The sequence below is a fragment of the Eubalaena glacialis genome, chromosome 16 (assembly GCF_028564815.1).
Source record: "Eubalaena glacialis isolate mEubGla1 chromosome 16, mEubGla1.1.hap2.+ XY, whole genome shotgun sequence".
In the NCBI taxonomy this organism is placed as follows: Eukaryota; Metazoa; Chordata; class Mammalia; order Artiodactyla; family Balaenidae; genus Eubalaena; species Eubalaena glacialis.
The window spans coordinates 16,448,997-16,473,482 of record NC_083731.1 but is presented as its reverse complement, the minus strand read 5'-3'; the positions used below and the strand labels follow the sequence as shown (position 1 = coordinate 16,473,482).

At 37.7% G+C, this 24,486-nt stretch overlaps 1 protein-coding gene across 1 annotated transcript in view; it reads left to right on the top strand.

Moving 5' to 3' along the window:
* GPC6 (glypican 6) overlaps window positions 1-24,486 on the top strand; it is a 1,059,846-nt gene that overhangs the window by 261,326 nt on the left and 774,034 nt on the right. Inside the window, exon 2 of the mRNA XM_061170848.1 lies at window positions 10,324-10,482. Within this exon, the coding sequence (XP_061026831.1) occupies window positions 10,324-10,482 (159 nt within the window). The remainder of the gene's footprint in view (window positions 1-10,323; window positions 10,483-24,486) is intronic.

Genomic DNA, 24,486 nt, shown 5'->3' with positions numbered 1-24,486 from the left:
GGGAGGTGACTGAATGGTGAGAATTATGTGCTTTTCTACAATAGATCTTATGCTTATCTGTAAGGTAGTCTTAATACATAGACATATCTTTCCTTGCTGGACTCCAAGCTTCTTAAGCAGTCTCTTCTTATCCCTTAGCACCAAGCATAGTACTTAACCTGTTGCTTGTATGTTATAAATGGTAATTGAATAAGTGAATGGATGGATGAATGACTGAAGAGAACAAAAGAGTCAGATGCACTCATCATTTATGACAGAACTTTCCATGTGCCAAAAGCTATGCTAGGACAGTGAGTACTACAAAGGTAAATAAGACAGGCTCATAATGACTGGTTTGGGGTATAATAGCAGTGGGTATGAGCAAATGGCTGTGGGATAATGAACCTTAGGTCTTTCATAACAGTAGCGTAGAGGAACAGCTTCCTTCTCAACTCTGTCCCTGTGTCCTGGAATAGCAGCCACAGTCTGGGAATGAAAATTGCAAAATGTGGGTCAATCACTTTGGTTTACCTTTCCGTGACATTAACCCTGCTTGTGACGCATGGTGACTTTTCCTTTAAGCACACCTATTAGCCATGGTCCCCACTCTCCAACGTTCCTGAAATAACTACTCTATTTCACTCCTTTTTTGCCTCTCTGGGGAATTCTTTACTGTAGGTTAGTAGCTGGAAATGGCTGGGAAGAACCAATTTTCTTCTGAGGCAAATAGGTATTTGGCCCATAGATCTCAGTGTGGGTTGTGGAAATGGCAGATTCCACTGGTATAGGGTCATTTTAATTGAATTTGAGGACTTAACTAATTGAAAGAAAAAGCCAACCAACAACATACGGTACTTGAACTTCATGTCACGGTGCACCTGAACTGGCACATTCTAGCCAGTGAGAACTCACTTAAATTTGCAGGAATTTTGGGAACCTATTATTAAGCACAGTCATTATTTAAAAACCACATTGTATAAATTTACAGTTAAATTAATTATTAAGAATAGGGTAATAAATTCTCAAAATTTATCACTTTCTAATCATTTTATTATTCGTTACACTCTTGAGGTCTTCATATCTGTATGGAGGAAGTGTTATGTGATGGTGTGTTGCTGCACACCTGTTCCCAACTTGAAATTCAGTAACATCATTTTGGTAACTAGAAATGAGAGTATTTATACCTTGGAAATTGGCAAACTATAAATCAGGGCTCCCCTTCAAAACCTAGAGCTGGTTGTTAAACATTTGCCAACACAGCACTGACTCCATCTCCAATATCTCAGATACTGGGATTGATGGGCACTGAGAAGGGAAAAAAAAAAGAATAAACAATGGTTCTACACTTTAGTAAACAGATAATCATAGCCAATCGTAGTAAGTGCCATTGTAGATGTTTTAGGAGATAGTAGAGCCAGTACACAGGTTTCCATATGTTCTCTGTTCATGGAGTTCTTAGTCTTAGTGTCTGTATCACTCATGGTTTTTCAGAGAAACAGAACCAAGAGTATATATCTATCTATCTATATATAGAGAGATATATATACACACACACATACTATACCACCTACATATTTATGTGTGTACAGTGTGTGTATATATATATATACACGCACACACATACTGTGTAACCTACATATATATGTATGTGTGTGTGTGTGTGTGTATACACAGAGAGAGAGAGAGAGGTTTATTTTTAGGAACTGGCTCAAGAGATGTGATTGGGGGGCCGGCAGTTCTGAAATCTGTAGGGCAGGCAGGCAGTCTGAAAACTCAAAGCTGATGTTGCAGTCTTAAGGCAGAATTTCTTTTTCTCAGGGAAACCTCAGTTTTTGCTCATGATGGCTTTCAATCGATTGCATGAGGCCCGCCCTCATCCAATTACAGAGGGTGATCTCCTTTACTTAAAAATCACACATCTTAACCACATCTACAAAATACCTTCACAGCAACACCTAGATTAATGTTTCATTAAATTACTGGGTACCATAGCCTAGCCACATTGACACAAAACTGTAATTTTTCTATGATGCTCCTAGACTAGAGGAAATACTATTTTACTTCTTGTTAAATTCAAACAACTCCGTATTTATATCCTGAAGAACTTAGTAGCCATTTGAAAATATAATACACATAGAATGTAAGAAAAAGATAGGTGTACATCACAACGAAAGGGGAGATGAGGGCGTGGGGTTTCTGATACCTTGACCTGGCTTTTTGGTTATCTTGTTCTCAGACACCTACAGATTATAACTGAAGTTTTCCGTACTTAGATAACTTTCAGTTTGATTTTGAAATACAGAAATAGTGAGATCAAGATTTCTTTACTGGACTTCACTCTCGGAGAACTATCTTGAAACTAAAAATTAACTTTTTGGATGTTGATGAGATTTTATTATCATTTAACTGCTTCCTATATGAGCATTTTATATTGAACATACAACCTGGTGAATGTAATACTCAGAGGAGTAGGAAAGGAAAGGTCCCCTTGGGAGACTGCTGAGTTTATCAGAATGGCTATTTATCAGAAGGTGAATCTCTTGGGAAAGCACTCTCGTTAATTCCACTGTCCATCTTTCCCCAGTTCATTTTCAATACACCTCTGGGGTGGGTACTGCCTTCTGATCATTTCTACCTCCAATGTTTTTCTGATTATATTAATACTTAAAACAATTTTTAAATTAATTTTCATTGGAGTATAGTCGCTTTACAATGTTGTGTTAGTTTCTGCTGTACAGCAAAGTGAATCAGCTGTACATATACATATATCCCCTCTTTTTTGGATTTCCTTCCCGTTTAGGTCACCACAGAGCCCTGAGTTGGGTTCCCTGTGCTGTACAGTAGGTTCTCATTAGTTATCTATTTTATACACCGTATCAATAGTGTATATATGTCAATCCGAATCTCCCAATTCATCCCACCCCCTTTCCCCCTTGGTATCCATATGTTTGTTCTCTACATCTGTGTCTCGATTTCTTCTTTGCAAATAAGATCATCTAGATTCCACATATATGTGATAATATATGATATTTGTTTTTCTCTTTCTTACTTACTTCACTCTGTATGACAGTCTCTAGGTCCATCCACGTCTCTACAAATGACCCAATTTCATTCCTTTTTAGGGCTGAATAATATTCCATTGTATATATGTACCATATCTTCTTTATCCATAACAACAAGATTCAGAGATATGATGAGAAGAGGCTGAGAAAACTCAAGGAATGACAAAATAATTCATCTCTTCCCGTTTGCCGTGACCTAGGTGCAAAAAACTTTTACTCTTATTAAATATCCTTCCTCCTATGGATTTAGAATAATCAACTACAACACTGTGATTCATCAGTTAGCTTTGAGATTACATTTTATATTGGCTTTGCATTAACTTTTTACCAAAAAAATGGTGTAATAAGTTGAGTGGCTATTTTGTGGCATATTTTGAATTGTGGAATCACATCATTGTTAAGATTTGCTGTTGTCCCTGTGAAATTTAACCACAATTTTGTTGAGCTATTTCCTATGCCGAAGAAGACAAGTTGCAGCAAATAAAATTTTTTTTTCTGAAATCTTTCTATTCTTTACTTTTTAAAAGAAATACTGGGAAAGAATATGCTATGTATTCTTGTGTGTGTGTATGTGTATGCATGCGTATGTGTCTACACTTACAAATTACTGACCATCATTTGTGTTAGGACAGTGCTTTCATTAAATGTCTCAAAGTTTTACATGTATGAATTAAGTAAGATATGTCATGTTAAGACAAGGAGAAACCTCTTCTATTTAAAAATGATCAAACTATTGATAGAGTTAACAATTTTATAATATATTGAGTCAAAGTAAGATGTGAGAAAAAGGAAAGATCACTTTTGGCACTCTCGCTGCTGCATGCTCTGTAAGACCATCTTGATTCAAGCAATGCCCATTCTCTATCCCCCATACTCCTTACTCCTTGTTAATTCTAACCACGCTTTATTCTATGCCCCATCTTCACCCCCCAGACCATCAGCTTTTCTGAAATAACAGAAGCAAGGAAATGGTAAAGACTGAAATCATTGGCAGAAGATCTATGGAGGTGGGATCTATACCATCTAGAGCAGAATGTTTGAAATCGTTTCTCTGCAATTCTTGGAATAGATTTAAACAATTAACTCATGGGTGCCACTCAAAGGATTTATTTTTACGAAATGCAGAGTGAAAATTTTATAACTAAAAGCATTAGTATTTAAAGTCTTTATCAGCAAGTTGACAACATCAAGGATGACACTATTATAGGTTATTTGAGTGATAAGATCCACTGAAGTATACTGAACATGAATTGAATTTCTTAGAACTTGTGTAAAAGTTTGAAGATTTTTCATCATGGTACTGAACAACTTTGTTAAAGAAAAGCAGCCCTTCACGAAATGGAAGGATCGTTTATAATAACGCTTCACAATGAAAAATGTTGAAGAAACTCTTATTTGGAGGTTTGGGGAATTTGAACTTAAAGAATGAACTAGAACATACATTTGAAAAATGTTGCTTTCCTAAGGTCTGCCACTTCTTATTAGCTCATATAGGAACTTTATGACACCAAAAACTGTCCAGAACTATTAACTCCAATTTAAATTTTCTTAGCTATCAGAAACTCCAGCTGTAAGCTCACTTATTCTAGGGTATTGTACTTCCCTAAACCTGTTTCCTTGGATTCTTTGCTCCAGTCAACTTCCCAGGCACTAGATGAACAAAATGATTGGTTATCTGAGGTGACATATCAAATGATGAGGAGACTCTAGCTTGGTACCAGACACAACTAATTGACTGTGGGGATTTTAATAGTTCAAGGATGAGAGAACTTTGGCATAGAACGTATGCTCCAAAGAGCGCCAAGTCTAAGACAAATATTGCACTATAATCAAATGGTATTTGAAGGTTCAGACTTTGAAGTGCTCTGTGTTGTGAGATCTTGCCATCTTCTTTGTACTTTTTAAAGTGTTTTGATTTCCTACCTACCTTCTAGGAAGTACCAGGGTAGTAATTTCCCTCCACACTCCCAAACACTATAAAAGCCAAGAGTTTGTCTGTAGTCTGTGAAATGTGACTCATTCGGGGTACTTGATTTTTGTTGTTTGTTTCTTTGGAATGTGCATTCTGAGGTCCCTGCGTGTCACCTCCGAGGGCAGAGAGTCTCCTGCAGGCGACCCACAGAAGCTGACTTCTGTGGTTAATGAGGTCCTCCTGTCTCCTGCTCTTTCCCACCGTGCCACTCACCAAGTCTATTCCTGGCAGCTTTCAGACCCTGGGCCACCCCTGGAGGGAGCTCGATCTGGCAGAAATCACATTTCTGCTGTCACAGCAGCAACTTGGAGTGAAAACAAACACCTGGGCAGGCATTTGGGGAAAGACGTTGTAAAGAGTGACACATAGTTGAAAGGAGCATGTAGGAGGAATGGCCCCATCTCTTCTGTCTTGGAAAACAGATCACAATTTATGGTCAGATTGTATGTCCCTGAGCCTTTGCTCACTCTCTAACTTCCTGGTGGAACTCCTTTCTTCCACATTTTCAATTTCTTTTGTTTATTTTAGAGCTAATGAAGATTTCTATAAAAACACAGGGACTCGGGAATTCACTGGCATGAACTTCAGGTGCCCTAAGAAAGCAGGCACCTGTGTAAGGTGATTTCCTGACCTTGTGTCTCATCTTGCGGGATGTGAACCTATCATCATGATTTGCACATAGATTTTTCAATACAAGTTTGATATGTCAGGGTACAGGCATCATAGTTTCAATCCCACGTTTTCTGCCTGGAACCAGCTATTTAGAATCTTTATTATTAGTGATCTTGGAGGTGCCTGGTGGTACTCCAGTTGAGCTAAATATTGTATCTAGTTATGTAATAGATAACATCTAGAGAACCTAAGGGGATTTGAGAAAGGAGTGTGGGTGGGAAACTCTCAAAGGACAACACATTTTTCTCCCTCCTAAATTACAGCTTTGGAAGAATCCCATTATTAATACAAATACTCTTAAGTGTCAGGAAGTATTTAAACTGAGAAAAGTTTCATATTCTTGCTCTTTGGAGAAATTGGAACAGGAAGGGTGAGAAGTAATTCTTTATACAGCCAAGTAGCTGTCGTGTCTGATTTCAGAAAGTCAATATTTCAGGTGTTACAGACCCTGTGGTCTCTGTCTAACTACTCTTCTGTTCTAACCCTAAAGCAGCCATAGACAAGGCATGAATGAGTAGGTGGGACTGTTTTCCAATAAAACTTTATTTATGGACAATTAAATCGGAATTTCATAAAACTTCACATAGCACAAAATATCATTCTGTTGATTTTTTAGAACCATTTTGCTCACAAGTCCTACAAAAACAGATGGTAGGCTGGATTTGGCCCAGAGGCTATGGTTTGCACACCCCTGTTCTAGGGCCAAAACTAAAATAAATAAATGAACCTACTCACAACAAATTGTCCAGTTGTCCTAAGTCTTTCTGGCCATTCAAAGTCATCAGGTTGTTTTGGCAGTTAGCAGTGACCTCAAATTAGGGGGAGAGAGGAGCTGTTGAAGAGTTTAATTCCTCCACAACCTTCTTACCTAGTGATGTGTTAGGAAGGAAGCGCGGCTCAGTCTCAATGGACCACAGGTTTCATGGGCGCTGGTCCTGTGTGTTTGGGGACATCGTCGTGGTCTTTTCCTAGGAACTCTAACAAGAACTTTGCACAAAAGAGTTACTCTTCCTATAGCACGATTCTTCAACATTCTGGTGATCTCCCCATCTGTTCACTTTCTCTCTCCATCTTTTTTATCTCTGTCTCTCTATGTCTTTCATTATCTCTCTGCCAGGGACCCGTACAGAGGAGGAGACATGAGTTGACTTCTTAAGGACACTTCAGTTCAATTAAAAAAATCTAACACTGCTTTGAATTAATAAGGCAGCCTCTTACATATATTTCCATGACTATATATACACACACACAAGAAATAAATTTGGTTTAAATTTGTCCCACTAAGAAGTATCTTTCTCTTTTTATTTATCACTTGACATAAAATACTGATTTTCTTGGAGTGATTAGAGATTATAAGACCTCCAATCCACTCTAATTTCATGAATGTAATTCCACAGGGTTTCTTCCACAAATATCCTAAATACAACTATTTCCCTCAGGTCATAAAATGTTTATTTTCTTTTGGTCAGCTTTTCACCAGAAGTCCCATGCATTTTGTTGTAAACTCAGTTGTAATGATTCAGAAGTAGAATGCAGTCCTGATGTACTAAATCTTGAGAAATGGACATTTCATTTGTGCATAATATAGTAGGAAATGGGGTAGGGAGAAATAGGAAACAGAGTAGGGGGATTTAAGAAAATGGTTTATAACAGCTCAGAGAAAGGAACATTCTGTAAAGTTGTTAATATTAAATATCCATTTAATCTGGAAAAAGAGAATTGTTCTTATCAGTTAGCCTTGGTATTTTATAAAAAGAAAATTAGTGATTTGTGGACCATTTGCTTTTGATAAAGCCATACTTATTCCTTCCCAGTGTTTTCAACTCTAGAACTACTTTTCTCAATGGGATGTATCAGAATCACATGTGGGAAAATTTCAAAATTCACATTGTTCTATCCCATCTCTTTTTGGTATGGTCAATACCTTCAAATAGGAACTCATCAGGAACACACCTGTAGTTGAACAAGTTGAGTTACCACTCGATGCAGCAAGTGAGGATACACCATGGAGAGCCACAGGGTTTCTCAGTAAGAGGGACTTCAACAGAATCTTCTGTAGGATTTGGATTTGGGTGGGTGATGTTGGGAAGGGTTCCAAGAAGCAGGGCTTCACCCTAGATCGGAGGCTGTCAGAAAGCAGAGGTAATTCTATAAGAAGGTATCTCAATAAATGTGACCAGCAAGGAGGGAGACTAGGATGAAGATCAATCTGTAAAAGGTAAAGAAGTACAGAGGCTCATTTTGCCTGAGAGAGAAGGTGTTCAGTACTTTTGGGATGGCACAATCACCTTGTTTCTGTCTGTGCTGAGACAGTTTTCTTTTATTAATTAATTAATTTATTATTTATTTTTGGTTGCATTGGGTCTTCCTGGCTGCGCGCAGGCTTTCTCCAGTTGTGGCGAGCGGGGGCTACTCCTTGCGGTGTGCGGGCTTCCCACTGCGGTGGCCTCTCTTGCTGTGAAGCACAGGCTCTAGGTGCGCGGGCTTCAGTAGTTGTGGCACGTGGGCTCAGCAGCTGCGGCTCGCGGGCTCTAGAGCGCAGTCTCAGTAGTTGTGGCGCACGGGTTTAGTTGCTTCGCGGCATGTGGGATCCTCCTGGACCAGGGCTCGAACCCGTGTCCCCTGAATTGGCAGGGGGGTTCCTAACCACTGCGCCACCAGGGAAGTCCCTGAGACAAAATTTTGACGTGGCCTTGCTTTGTCTCATTTCATCCTGGTCTCAGGGTAATCTTGTCTAAGGTGGGTGTTCTGTGAGATTGTTTAGGTGTAATAGTTACAGTGACCTGGCTGTGGGTACCGGGCAGGCTGGCTTCCGAATGTTAAGGGCAGCTTGTTTTTTCTTTCTGAATATCTACCCCCTGCCCTCCTTTCTGTCACCACTATGGTGGCTATTACTTTCTAATGACATATTTCCAAGTTTTTATTACAAAATATTTTAAATGTATAGAAGAGTAATGATAGTAATATAATAAACACTGTGTAAATATCAAGCAACTTATGAAATAAAAGATTATAGATAAAAGTATTTGAGCATTTCTCTCAAATCCTAATTCCTCCTGGGAGGAAACTGTTATCTTGAATTTGATGTTTATCATTCTCAAGTACCATGCATTTTCCTTTCCTTTTAAAAAAAAATATACCTAAGATATTTTATGGTCTCCTTCCCTTCCAGGAATTATATAAGATCTAACTTTAATACAGACCCGTGATTCTTTTTTATTCTGGGGTTGTTTTAAGTAGGCACTAAAACATCCAACTGCATGAGACAGACACCCTATACTTCAAACAGGGTCATGGGGACATAATTTTATATAAGTACTGTTAAACATTACAAATGAATTGTAATCATCGCATCAAGTACTCGTTCATTTGGTTTTTCCATGCCCTACAGTGATTTTAATCACAGGGACAATTTGTTGGTTTTATTTAGCAAGATGTTGGGTGGATTTTCCTTCTTCCTTCTGCTGGCTCTGTTAAACATTTTTGACACTGACGGAGCTGAATCAATTGGAAATTCACATTTTATGCAATAACAGACCATTTTAATTTCATGAAGCAAGGGCTTGGCTTCCACTTGCAAATAGCACCGAAGAAAGCAATATTGTCAAAAGAAGTGGCCCAGTATATCGAGAGATAAATCTATTGAATTAAACCCAAGACTTTCATTACCTTTTGCTTTACATTTCCATACAACATAAGCATTAATTAAACCCATCAGTGCCTTCCTCCTTGCAGGAGAACATTTTCTCTCTGACAAGAAATGTTAACCGAGGGAACATGTGGCACAGGAGGCCAGCCATTAAAATCACACTTGCTTTCACCAGGAGGAAAGCTGATGCATTCTGACGGACAGACGGGCAGAAACAGAACACAGAGAATGATTGCCATCTTTTCTTGGCCCTGCTGTCTAACAGACTATGGTGACGGGGCTGAATGTCTCTTGCCTCACTTGAGGTTTCCAAAGATAAGCACATTTATAACTGTATTGCATCTCTTGTCACCCGGCGTTACTTGGTGCATTTCAAATGAAAGCAGGAAAATCGTCGTGGTCTTCTGGGGTCTTTAATGTACCTTCACTTACATGACAGGGGCTGGAACTAAATGTCAGGTCTCTTAGTCCCTTTGGGCTGCTACAACAGAAATACCATAAACTGGGTGGCTTATAAACACCAAACATTTACTTCTTACGGTTCTGGAGGCTGGGAAGTTTAAGATCATGTCACTGGTAGATTCAGTGTCTGGTGAGGGTCTGCTCCCTGCTTCACAGACCCCGTCTTTTGGCTGTGTCCCTAAGTGGCAGAAGGGACAAACTAGCTCTCTGGGGTCTCTTCTAGAAGGGCACCAATCCCATTCGTGATCTAATCACCACCCAAAGGCCCCATCTCCTAATACCATCACCTTGGAGGTTAGGATTCGACATATGAATTTCGGGGGGTCATAGACATTCAAACCATGGGGTGGGTTCAACTTCAGTCTGGAGTATTTGGAAGGTTAGATACCCTGAGGCCCAGATAAAAGTTCATGGGGAGGGCTGGGGGGCTGGTGGAACAAGGACCCCAGGATTTGAGGGAAATGTCAGAGAAGCAAACTCCCTGAACCCCTTATCATTCCATGCTGACGTTTACGTACTCCTTGCAGGGGAACACTTAAGAATCTGTCCTCAGGAGTACACGTGCTGCACCACGGAAATGGAAGACAAGCTAAGCCAGCAAAGCAAACTGGAGTTTGAAAACCTGGTGGAGGAGACGAGTCACTTTGTGCGCACCACTTTCGTGTCCAGGCACAAGAAATTTGACGGTAGGTGACAGTTTTTATTTCTTGTTCTGGGTGCGCTTTTCGATGCGAGATTCTTGATATTATATGAAAAACATTTTTTTTAGGTGGAAGCTTTTCTCTCCTTCTTAAACATTTATAACTGTGTCTATTTTTAGAAAAGGCATGAGCGCTCTTGACAATTTTTATGTCTTGGAAAAAACCTGAGTTAACAAAGAGCTGTTTGGCATTTGTGGTTCGCCTGTGAGATTTATTCTGAATGATTTGGCTTACGTTTTCATTATTAGAGTGATTCTAAGTCAGGTTTTGTCACACCATAACTTGTCTTCAGTTTCCATCTAGGGATTTGCTTTGAAGTCATTAAATGTCATTTAAAATTATTTGAAATGAAACATCACTTTTAAGAGGATAGGCTTGTTTTAAAGTGCCCAGTGACATAGACTCCTTTATTTTAGAGTTTTCCCTTCCTATAGTATAACTACATTTTATATTGTAGTTGCAATGCATCCAGCAGAAGGTTTAGACCCTTCATTTATTTCTTGATAATAAGCAGTCGACTTCATTTCTGTATTGTTTGTTAAATAAACATTTTGTATTAGAAAGCACAAAGAGCGAAAGTAATTATTACTAGGTTTTCAGCATTGAATTTTCCCGTCAGAGACTCAGAAAGATATTCAAAAGCAATCTGACTTTTATCAACTGAATGAATAATAAAAACGATAAAGATAATATTCTTAGGTGGTGAAAGTTGTCAGTGCTCTGTGAAATGAATGCACCTTACTATGGCTCATTATAAACCAGACTTGCAAATTGTAGGGACCCTTCCTTGTGCGCCTTTGGTCTTAGGAAGTTGCCCGAGGGCAACAGAACCTCCATTCATTTCCTCCAGCCTTTCCAATCAATGCACAACAAAGCCAGTTCAGAAAAACCTTGCCAAAGTTCGTCTTTTTTTTTCTACTCTCTGTAGTAGGCAAAATGTTCTGTTTCATTGCTGCTTTAAACTGGCCACACCAATTTCTTTAAATTAGTCCTTCAGGTTCTAAAAGGCAGGTCCACCTGGTGGTGTTTCAGTACTCAAGATAATGTGAATTTTCCGTGTAAGTAAAGGGACTTATATTTTTGCAAGTATGTTTCAGCATCTTCGCATTCTTCCTCTGCCTCTCTCTCTGTGTTCAACTGTGTATGTGGATGTATATGAAAATAACTTTATTTAGAAGTGATGCTGCAAATGTTATTCCCTTGAATGCAACTAGGAGTACTTGGGAGTTGGCCTTGATTGACAGATTACAAATGCAGTGACATTCAGGAGCCCCTGAAGGGGCTCTGTGTTTGAGGAACTGTAACGTATCGGTTCAAACTGAGGCAAATTGAAAGGTCTTATCCTTTGTTACAAAAAGCAGGTGAGGGTGATCTGCTGCTTCTGACTTCTACCTACGTCTTTAGAAAACAATTCTTAGGGCTTTTATAAAGCTGTGCTCCAAAATTAAGTAGGAATAATTCCAGAGCAGTATTCACAGTACATAATATATATTCCTGTAAATAAAAATATTAGACTTAAGGTAGATTTATGGGGAGTTGATTTTGTATTTTTTAATGAGTAAAGCTATTCAACAAGACTGAGCCAGGTACTTCCTGTATTCTCCTATCAATGACTTTCAATATTTTTGAATTTATAATTGGTAACCCCAGATCTCATTACTCTTACTAAAGAAACCACTCTCTCTTTGTGTGTGTGTCTCTCTCTCTCCCTCTCTCTCTGTCTCTCTCTCTCTCTCTCTCTGTACAGGTACGTTTTAAATTATTCTAATGTACTTAGGGGTATTATGTCAATTGGTTTGACAGGACATTGATTTTGCTAAGATTCAATCTGTGGTAGAGGGTGATGAATTCTCTAACAACAGTGCATTTCATTGTAGTTGCATTAGGCTGGGATGTGAGAGAAGTTAAGATTTTTTAAAAGGAAGCTTTCAGCTAGACTTTTTTAAAAAAATCTAAATGTGATCCTGGTGAGCTCAGCTTCTGAAGAGCTATCTTTAAAAAATTTTTTAAATATATAAATTAAAAAGTAACCATTATAATTTCTGATCTTTCATTAGGCAATTTCATGAAGGTCAGCCATGCAATTGTATGATTTATCTTCTTATCCCACAAAGGTGATCCTGCTAAGTCACCTTTCAGGAACGCTGGTGCATTCATGTGGGCAGTTTTCCATTTGTTCCCTTACCTTTCTTTAACCACTTCCTCGTGGCATTTATTGATGACTATCAGTTGGCGTGCAGAGGAGCCCTGTCTGGGATCAGCTGTGCAATGTTACCCTCTGAGTTTTATTTTCCCAGATGAGACCAATGGTGCTTTGAGAGACTTTAGGTTTATTTTTAGTAGCTTCCTATTCTGTGGGTCATTTTGCATTATTGCTGGGTTCTCTTGATCCAATGTGTTCATTTTGCATTTCTGCCTCTGGTCCCACTTTCTTAGAGATCTTGATTTCTCATCTGGATTTTACAGGTCTTTGTTGGCTATGTGTTCTTTACTATATGAAAGACGACTGTATCATATGAGAAGGTGACCACTTTCCTTCCTATTTTCAATAAGTACAGCAACTATTTAAATTGCACCTAGTGATTCAGTCCATACTCTATTCAGAGAGGCTAGATTCAATCACTGTTAATCATTAGTCTACAGTCCTGGCATTCCTTATTATACTAGAAATGTTTCGATTCCATTTAGCTTGTCATTTTGTGGCAGAGGTGACTTTTAAAATTTGAAATTCAAAAACATGTAACGGAGCATAACGTTATATTTATTGTCATATTCTTTCCCATTTTCTATTAATATCTTTGGTAATATTTAGAAGATACTGTATAAATTTATAAATATTCATTGCATGGTCAGAAGCTAAACCTGAATGAATATGAATTTTCCCCAACTTTCTTAAATGGCCCAGCTTTGCTCCATACCCCCATTAGCCGAAATGTGTGGCTGAGAGGCAATAAAGAGAAAAAAAGGGTAGCTGAGAGGCAGTGAATTGAAAAACTATATAATATCAATTGCAGAAATTTCCACTCTTTGGCAGAGAATTTCCTTATAACTGAGTACCTTTTTTTCTTTTTAAACATAGAGTTGAAATATGATGAATATATAGAAAATAAAAGTTTATGTTCTTGGCACTGGTACTTTTCCAAGTGTCTTACAAGGTTTTTATTTGTTTGTTTGTTCTCCCTTTTCTGGCCAAATCTCCACCTTTGGCTGCCATTACACATCCCTGCAAGCCCCTCACCTGTTGGCCAGGGCCTGGCCACTGCAAATGTTCCCTCAGAAGACACAGGGATGCTCCCAATTTGCTCTGTAGCCAAGCCCAGGTTTTCTAACACACCCAGTGGTTAAAATTATGGATGAAGACCCAGCCAGGTACACCTGGAAGAATGATCACAACTCTATTGCCTTACTTCTTGCCTTTCTCACCTCTGCCAAGTACCCCAGACAGCCAGAAGTACATAAACAAATAAACAAATCATATAAAAATACAGAAAAAGTGGCGTCTTTGTGTATCCACTCATTTTCCTAGCATTTCTGTGTTTAGTAACTGTCCGACCTGTCCTATTGGTATTTGTATCTAAATCCTAATGGCTGTCATGCTTCTAAGGGGCTAATTTGTTAGGATCCTAGGAAAATGGAGAACAATCCAATACTCTGATAATATTAATGATAATAATAGGCAACATCTGGCCATGTTCCTTGCCCATTACAGATGTTAACCTATTTACCAGAAGTGAATTGCTGGGCAAAGCCACACAGACACTCAATGGCAGAGTCAACATCCCGTCCCAGGCTGAGCACTCCTGGATCCTTGCTCTTAGCCGTAACTACCCCATAATCTCTCTCGTGCTTTCCAGCCCCCAAATGTGCTGAGATTTCACCATCAGCCCCATCTTTTCCTCTATCTCCCGCTGCCGGTTCTGTCCCAGTAATTGTGGGGAGGAGGTGGAAATGTCTTACAGAGAGAAGTGGAAAGAGATTTTTTTTCTTTTTTTTATCCTTAAAAAAAGAAAATTACCCATCTAAATATAGTCCAGCCCTCAAGGAACCTGGAGCCTGGAGAGAGTAAATGACTTGCCAAGTTTCCACCAAGAAAGATGAAACCAAGACTGTAACTTGATGCTCTTGACTTACATCACATTTATAAATAGTAATGTGATAGCAAGTCGATATTTGGTTGAAATTCTAACTCAGCTTTTATTTGTTTTGAGTGGACGCTGGCTAAAAATTATTGATATTCTTTTAATAAGGAAATAATGATATTGGTGGGTAAAGAATCTAACCATATTTTTGGAAAAGGGTCTAGCCATATTTTTGGAATCTAGCCATATTTTTTTAGGTAAAGAATCTAGCCATATTTTTATTCAATTGAAAGTTGTCCCTAAATTAAAGGGACGTGAGTGTTTTGTGCAAAATAAATGTTATTAAATCAATGAAAGTGTATTATTTATTTTTCTCACCTCACGAAGCCCTGGTAGCTTCTCTCTCGATGCAGGCACCAGTACCCTATTCTCCAGAATCCTGTATGGAATATAGATTATTCAGAGACAGGAAAATTTAGTTGAAGGGATATTTTATTTTGGCAGTTTTTTTCTTCAGATTTATTTGAGCTGGTATTTATTCACATCTGAAGCTCAATATGAGGTTTTTTTGTTTAGTATGTTCTTGGTCTTATTATTTTACTTTCCTCCCTGGTTTTTATTTATGTATTTTAATGATATACATTTGTCTGGAGATTTTGGCAGCAAGTATATTTTTAAAAGCAAATTAAAAACAAAGTTGAGCAGTAATTTCAATCCTCCCAAAGAACTTATTCCACGGTAACACCCTCAGAATTCTCATTTTTACTGAATGCGGGAATAATTTATACATGGCGGCATAATATTTTTGTGCTGCAGATCTGCTTGTGTTTTCTTTTTAAATATCACTTCTCATCTATATATTGTAGAGATGACAATAATGTAATAATATCTTTAAAATATGGTCTAATTTTCTCACAGAATACACTTATTTGAGAAGCAAAAATTCCTAAGTTGTTTTCCTTGTGGTAGTAGAATCTTCTGTATTTCCTGTCACATGGGTAATGTGTGTGTGTGTGTGTGTGTGTGTGTGTGTGTGTGTGAGAGTGAGATTTCAATTTGGAAACATTTATTCAGAACCTACTGTATAGAAGGCACTTAACTAAGTGTATAGTAGATACAAAGATGACTAATAGTGACTAAAATATGGTCAGTCTGTCACAGAGTATACCTTGTCGGGGAGACATAAGTATAAAACTAACACTAAGGAAGCAGAATCGACTATGCCATAAAGTAGAAGTTCAATGGAAACAGAAAGGAAGGAGTCACGTATTTTATTGAGAGGCACCAGAGAAGACTTTTGGAAGATGGGACACACAGGACCCTTAAAGAGTGACTTAAGGTTGTGATGGTTAAAGAGGTGACAGGCACCAGAGATTTTGTTTGCATGTCCACAGAGTCCTTGGGACGTGCAAACATAGTTACCATTGATTTTCCCCCAACAATATTACTTTATTGTCATTTGGCCTACATTTATGATGTAGATAACCTGTAGAAACTTTTTTGGTCCTGTATCTGTCTGCTATTGTTTCGTAACAACTAACCACAACATTTCAGGGCATAAACAAGAAGAGTTTCTTTTTCCTTGAATGCATCTTTGGGTTGGCTGGAGTTTGGCTGTTCTGGCCTGTGCTCAGCTAGGCCTGCCTCTAAACTGCAGATTTGGTCTGGTCTGTTCTAGACGTCTTTGGGAAGCAGCTCTCTGCCTACGTTCTTCTCATGGTGGAGTTTGGACCTAGCTTAGAATTGGCAGGCGGTCTTCTCAGGTTCCATTGACCAAGGCAAATCTCATGGTCATTCCCAAAATTGACAGGCAGGGTGTATACAACCCCCATGGAGGTGTGGAGATGGGGGAAGGAGTGAATATTCTACATCCTAATCTACCACAGTCCTCGACTGACTGCCTCTTGCTATTCCTTAAACAACGTTTTACCTTCCACGTTGACTTGTGATATATTTTTTTTGGCAAGTGGGGAGGGGTGGGGGGAGGCAGATTTTCTAGGAATTTAAGAGTAATAAGTATTTTCTAAATAAAGCACAGTTTGGCAAACACACCCGTTATAGACTACGTCCCATATCCTAGCACATTAACAAACATACTCAGAACACACACGCCACTTCCATGATATTATTCAAGAATAAATAGATGTGATATTTCCATTTCTTCTGCTACTAGCCCCCTTGTTTATTGTACAGAATAACAAGTTAACTGTAATTCGTAAGGGTTATCATGTTAATCAGCATAGGAAGTTATTAGCCAAATGCCTCCTTGAAGTTTGCTGGGCCACCACCTCAATGACATGTATTTCATCTGGAAGACACTCCTCTGGAAGTCAGGATGTGCTGAATTGGGTTTTAGAAATTAGAGAAATGGTCTCACTGGCATTGGAAAGTAATCTGCCAATTCTCCCAAAGGGCAGACCTTCCAAAAACAAGAATCAGCTAAACAGGGATTGAGCGTTGCCAGAACTAGTAAACAGATTTATAAATCACAAATGCCTTCCATGTGCTCGATGTGGGAGTAGATGATCCATGGCAGGGGATTCTTTAAATGCAGTGCATGAAGAACCCAGATCTTTGTACAAGTGAAATTTGTCTCTCTCTCTCTCTCTCCCTTTCTCTCTCTCTCTCTCTCTCTCTCTCTCACTTTCTTTCTTCTCTTTGGACAGATCTTTCAAAACTAAGGGAACACCGCTGATCAGCAGCTTTGTGTCCTCTGTGATGGACTACCAATCATTTTCTAATTGTTATACCCGTACCACACACCTTCGAGTAACTGAAAACGTTAAGCTCTCAGTGCAGTTGTAATATTATCATCTTATTATCACCAATTCCCTTGTATGGTGGGTTGGCTGAGCAACTGTTTCACAGACAAGCCGATTTCTCTCAAGTATTGCTCTATCAGAGGCTGAAACCAGCCTACCAGAAGGGTTCTTGGTCTTGAATGTTAATGAGCAGACAAGTGTCTGTTCCCTGACAGTGGTTCACTAATCCTTTGAGTAAGTATGGCTAAATTACAGGAGAAATTTTATTTCAGTTGAATTGATCTGCCACTGGATAGAGAAAACGGGTTTTCTTATTTTAATGAAAATCAAGAAAAATATTTAATGGCATGTAAATTAGAGCTCAGTGGAAACATTTTTGTCTTCAGACCTGAGAACACAGTAGCTTATTGTGGACTGGTTCAGCTGCATGGTGTGTATAAAGATGATGGAGACCTCATTATCTCCTGTGAGATGTGATGTGCAGTGGGAAGCAGTATAAGCCCTCACTCTCTAACTGGAATTTTGTATCATTTCTCAAGTGATATGGAATTGGGATAAAAACGGGCTTTCTTCCTTCACCGAGACGATGTAACATCTCCCTTTTCCAAACAAATAACAGGGTAAAGGAATAAGAAAAGTGTTTGTATGCTTTTCTAAGATTCAAAAGACAATTATGCAGATGAATCTTTATCTGAAATGACATACCTTGTCCTGATGGAGTCCCTGAAGTGGGCAGATAGAAAGAACAAGATGGGCATAAATGTGATAATGGTTGAAGCTGGTTGATGAGTCCATGGGGCTTTATTATAATGTTCTCACTTTTGGGTGATTTCTAAATGTATGTAATTAAATTTTTTTTAAAAAAGAGAGAACTGACTTGAGCACATACAGGATGAAGATTTCCAGACTGTGAATTCGTTCTAGATATAGAACAATGTCAACAGGTATTGCCACTCTGTCTTGCGAATTCAACAGTAGTAAATCACGCAGGACACACCATTTTCAAATTGCAAAGATGAACACAACTTATGGAGATTTTTAACTCAGGTCAAGGCCACTTAGCTGCTGCTTCCACCCAACATTTTATTATTGTGTTGCTAGAAATGGCATCTCTAGTTTATCCACAGGAACAGGCCTATTAAAATGAGGCTTAATCCTTAGATCTTCCTGTTAAGTGTGATTCAAAATGTCAAACTCTTGGTTAGAAGATGTATGGACAGCAAGACAAGCAGATTATTCAAACACAAACTTTGGCAAGATTCAGAAGAAAATGTAAAGCATATATTATAAATGCATTATAAATAACATTTCTATATCACTAGGTAGTCCTCCAGTGATTCTCGGTTGAAGGACAACCAGTATGAGCTCTGGGAGTTTGGCATTTTAGCAAACCCAAAGGAAGAGACAGCTTGTCTAAACAATTAATTCCATATGATTCCATGTATTTCATTAGACAGGAGGAGAATCCTGATCCCAAATTTGGAGATAGAGTTGGTAACCAGCTACTAAGCCTGCATGATTCACGACACTCAGAGAAATTGTAAAACAAATAAAAAAATTACTTATTACACTTTCAGAATTTTCCATTTATTATTCTTTCAAAAGGGTTTTTTTATATTCATTAAATGGACAAATATTATTCTTCAGATGATTATATATAGTAGTACATGATCTTCACACTGTTTCCTGCCTACCTAGTGGTTTAATTGAGTCCAAACAACTTGAAAGTGAAAAGCAAACTTTGAAGGAAGATAGCAGGAAATCGGGCCTCTAGGGCTTTTACATGCTGGAAGAAACTGTACTTCTTCACCTATTTTTTATTTCTGAAAATTTCTTTGCATATTTTCTCCTTTTGAAAGACAGTGCGTGGTCATTACAGGTTTTGGTCCTCTTGCCCTCCTGTCTCCTTCTCCTCAGTGCTTGTATAGTTGACACCTTATCATTTTCACTTATTTAGGAGTGTTCTTTTAAATAGTATTCTTTTTAAAAAAGTATGATCTATTGCGTAGTCCCTCTTGAAGTCTAAGCTCATTAAGTATAGAGACTAAGTTTCCTATTTCTATTTTATCTTCCTATACTTGACTTAATATGGAACATATTTAATAATGCTGCAGTGTTGTCTGACTATGGCACTGACCTGCACAGACCCAAGGGCACAGACCAGTCAGATGAATTACTTAAGTTCCTATAATAAATACGATAGAAGAAAATAGGAAGCCTTGAATTCTAGTTATCTACTAACTCTTAGGGTCCATAAACCTGGAAGTCATATTTGATTTGAGCAGCTTTTATTCCAGTGGATTTAATGGAACTAATTTTAAATTCCCAGAATGAAGGTAGCCTTTATTTGGAGTGGAAGTAGAGGCCCTTACCTCAAAAAGCGGGATGAGTGTGCACACACACACACACACACACACAGGTATATACACATGAGTAAGGAGGGGTTAAGGTACACATTAGTCACTCGAAGGACCAGTTAACCCACAGATTTGTGTGTTCAAACACTGGAGATTTTGATTCTGTGGTCCCTTAGGGACTCAGAAATCTTCATTTTGCTTAAGCATCTCACATCTCTGGGTCGGCACACTTTGAGTATCACTGGCTAAGTGGAGTTGAGAGATCGGTGATCAGGATGTAGATCTGAGTCAGAGAAGGATGACAGAGGCTTTTAAATCTTTGCTTTATCATGTCAAGGTCAGTTTAAGTCTGCCAATAAAACGTTCCCACTATGTAAGGTGGGATTCAAGCATCTTTTGACCAAATAGTGGATTTTACACATTAAGCAAGTTTCTCTTTTTTCCTTCTGATTTTGACAGTGAATTACACTCCAGATCCACAACTCATTTAATCTTTTGCTGATCAAAATTATACTTCAGTTGAATTTTTTTATATCTGTGAACTAAAAAATTATTTTCTTTTTCCTCTTTTATTTTCTAGTTTATAGGATCTAACAGATATTTATTTTTCACCATCTAGAAAATACATTTCAATTTTTTTCTTTTTTTTTTTTGGTTTGGATGATGTTTTCTGAAGCCAGGTATGTAACTTATTTTTAATAGCATTTTTTGATTCTAAAGTATTATATGTTTATTATAGAAAACTTGGATTATTTAACTTTAAAGCATTAAAGAAAAAGTTACTTTAAATTTATGCTCACTTGGGGAAAAATAAAACCCAGTGATCTCTGAGGAAAATGAGGTAAAAATGTAATAATACTAATATTTGGTTTCTCATGAAAGCTTATTCAAATAACTTCAAAAAAGAACTCTTAATTAAGAGTTGGAACTCTTAATTCCTGTGTTTAATAGTTTATAAATATAAAATGAAAAGCAGAACCCAGTCTCTGTAGGAGGGAGGGGATTTCCTATTTTCTGGGGATAATATTTCCCTATACTTCATAACATTTGGTCAATAAAACTTTGGACCACTTTTACTATAATTGAGTTGGTAGTCTTTATTGAGAGTGTAATCAGAATTATGACAACGTAGTTCTGAAGATTTGAGTGCTGTAATAAATCATGATTTATATTAAAGAATAGGTCAAGAAAGTACTTAGGATGAATCCTCCTCACAAAGTAATGATTTAAGGAAAATAGAGATTTAAGGAAAATAATATGACAAATTTTAATGTCCTCTTGGAATAGTAGTCTAAATTCTACTGACTGTGTTTAGCTGATCATTAGGTCAGCCAGGCTTGCTGTCACTCTCTCCGCAGTGCCCTGATACGTTTTACTACAGGAAGTGGCTTCTATCACCATTGTCAGGCCTGGAGAGTTCCAAGTCCCACAAATACAGGATTTGCACATGGGCACAACCTCCTGTCAGTTTCAAGGTTTAGCTCTTTTTCTGGTGCATAGAACTCTGGATTGTGTCCTGAGATCAAAGAAATTTGGGAACCAACTTTAATTAATATTAGTGTTATACATTTTTAAATTGCTAAATACATTCCCCAGAAGTATGTATGCTTTTGTTTTCCAGTGTTTGAGATTACTTTTCCCTTTGATGCTTCTAAATCAGGAGTCTGTTTTTTTCCATGTAGATTCTAGGTGCTTAATGCCAGCCCTCCATTTTTTTCTTCATTCACTCATTCATTCCCCATAGATGAGGAAGGGTCTACTTTGTTCATGACATCATGGCAAATATTACTTTTAAAAAAAGCCATGTAAGCAGCACAGGCCCTGGAGTCAGCAGACTAGATTTCAAATATAAGATTTGCAATTTATTAAAGTAACCTAGGAAGTTTCTTGAAATCTTTGGGTTCCATGTTTTCTCTTTTCAAAATGACTGTAATAATCGTAGTTTTGAAAATATACATGAGGAGCCTTGGGAGAGTCTGGCAAAAAGTGAGTATTTAATACATGATGACTCTCCCCTGCTCTTCATTCTGGTCAGCATCATTGTGCTTACGTTGTTATCCTCAAGGAACTGACAGTCCCGCGGAGCCACCTAAACAAGAGCCTAAGTAGCAGTAACACAGATTGGTGCCATGAGTGAAAATACAGAGAAAGGGGTAGAAGGGAATGAAATTACTCCATGATGGGGAGACCATACACAACTCTGTGAAAAGACAGAATGAAAACTGTCTTGGAAATTAGGAAGGATTTGGACCTCAGTTCGGAAGGATGTGTAAATGTGAGTAAATGTGAGGGAAGGCTTGGAGGTGGGAAATCTAAGAATACAGGCTTAATTCTGTTTGTGGAACAAAGGATGCTTGAATGATAGAGGAGTTGGACCCATTATTCAGGTCCTTGAGTATGTTTAAAAAGTGGAGAAATCAGTCTATTCTCTGAAAATCAACGGGTGTTCTTTTTTATTTTCATTTAAATAATTGAGTTGACTGTTGATTTTGTAGTTTTGTTGACAAAAGTTAAAATCCCTGTTGAACAACAACTAACAAAGTTTACACTGTGGAGTTTGTTCTGTTTAATTAATGGCTGACAGCAGACATGTGGATTAGAGAACAAAATGAATTCAGTTGATTCCTTAGATCCTTCAGTGTGAGCATCTGTATAGTAATATTTGTAAATAAACAGTGAACTTCCAGGCATCTGTGATTGAGTTTGATTTACGTGTGTGCATGTATGAGAATTCTTTACATTAGGACTGCGAAAATGTTGGTTCTACCTCAAAGCACAAAGTTTCAACACTGCTTTGTGGGGAATGGTAGGTTTAAGCATAGACTTTTCTTCTGCTATCCTACTTTCAGGTTCCTCACCACAGTGAATGTGTGTTACTCTTAGAATCACAGAAAATGTGAAATGGTTCATCTGATTATGAAATGAACATTACCTTTCATAAAACCCTTCTGCATACAACATATCTCAGCCCTTGAAATGAGTTGTCCTGTGGAAATTTTCTCATGAGTGTGTCAGGTCCCAATTTCAAAAGCGAATTTGTATTTAAAATTGTTAAATTTCACATTGTTATATTTCATAAAATGTTAAATTTCTGTTTCAAATATCTAGCATAAAAGTTCCTGCAACAACATTACATGCAAATATATAGGACAAGAATCCTGCTACAAATATTCCAATCAGCAACAGTAGTGGACGTATAACTAATGATAATTGCCCACTTCATGTAATGAGGTGAATTTTCTCAGTAACAATTTAGTATACAACTGATTTACTATCTAGATCGTTGGGGATGGTGAATACAAATATCTCTGCACACTCAAATCCTTCCTATCACAGAAAATCCCAGAGCCTCTGGAGCTCTGTTAAGAAGTCTACATTATGTAAAGATATGCATATTTATTTCTTGTACATTTATATAGCGTTTATTAAATTGCTATTGGTTTTTCAGAGTTGCTTTTTAACAACCTTAAATCCTCATTTAAAATGTGTAATTCTTAAATGCAGCTAAAATCTCCACTGGTTCAAGTTATTAGACATGGACTGATCCACAATAGCATGGTGTGCTCTTGGCTTGCTGCCAGTGGTGAATGAATGATGCATCACTGGATGACTAATTGTAACTCTTATCCCCAGGTTCACTCACTGTGGTTCATATTGAACCAAGTCTGTTTGTGCAGAGTTCTTTAAGAGGCCAAGACATTAAGATTCCTTAGCGTAAATATCAACCGGGCATCACCTGCACACCTAAATGGATTTCTTGCCAGTGAATAATGCTGTTCCTTCACTACACAGTCTACACAGAAAAGGTCAGAACTTAATTTAGGGAGTGCAGCCATCTTCTGACTAAGATTCTTCATTAAGGGCCCTTTGTTGGGTGAATCCAGTTCTGCTCTGTTCTATTCCTCATTTGAATGAAGTATGTTCTAAGGGTCATCAGTTTTAGGCAAAGTTGAAGAATAGATTTTAAAAAAAAAACAACAATATGTTTTCCTTCCTCATAAGAACTTTGCTCAAGAGCATAGTACTATGATTTTGTGGGAGTTGAATAAAAGCTACCTTGATAACAAAGCAGAAAGTTCAGCTATTTTTCTTGCTAATGTAATACTCTAAATGTGGCTTTATTCTCTGCTTTCATTGTCCATTATAAAACATCTTTCTTAGTAGTTGGACAACAATCAAGAGACATCATTGTTGTCAAATATCTCAACAATATCTCTTTAACATAAGTAATGTATTGAAAGAAATAAAGTGTCAGTAACCTTTAGAAAGGCTAATTAACTTGAGCAATGGTGACTAATAAAAGTTCTTCTTCACAAAATAATTTTTGACATCTAAACAAACACCAGCACACGGAATAAACCATAATGCTAGATATTTAGCATTTCAAATTGAAGAAGACCTTTCTTTTTAGTAGGTGATAAGATACTAAATTTAAAGACTATAATTACTTTCTCCCATTGGAATACTAGGGTCTGAGGAATAGAGGATATTTTTTTAAAGTATTAAAAATAAAGAAAAATGTGCTTATGAAAAATACTTTTAAATGAGATCGATCTGCATTTATATCAATAATTGCATATTATACCATATTGAGTATCCCATTGTTGTGTTTTTTTCAACTGCAGTTCTTATGTCCCAATATTGTTTTCTTTTCCATTTTCCCCAGGAAACAAAAATAAACAGGATCCTGAGTTACACTTTGTATTTTACATTAGCTAATAGAGCTGGTATTGGGAAACAGTGCCAAATGTACAAGAGCTGAAAGGTTTTCTTTTTGAGTATTTGTTTGCA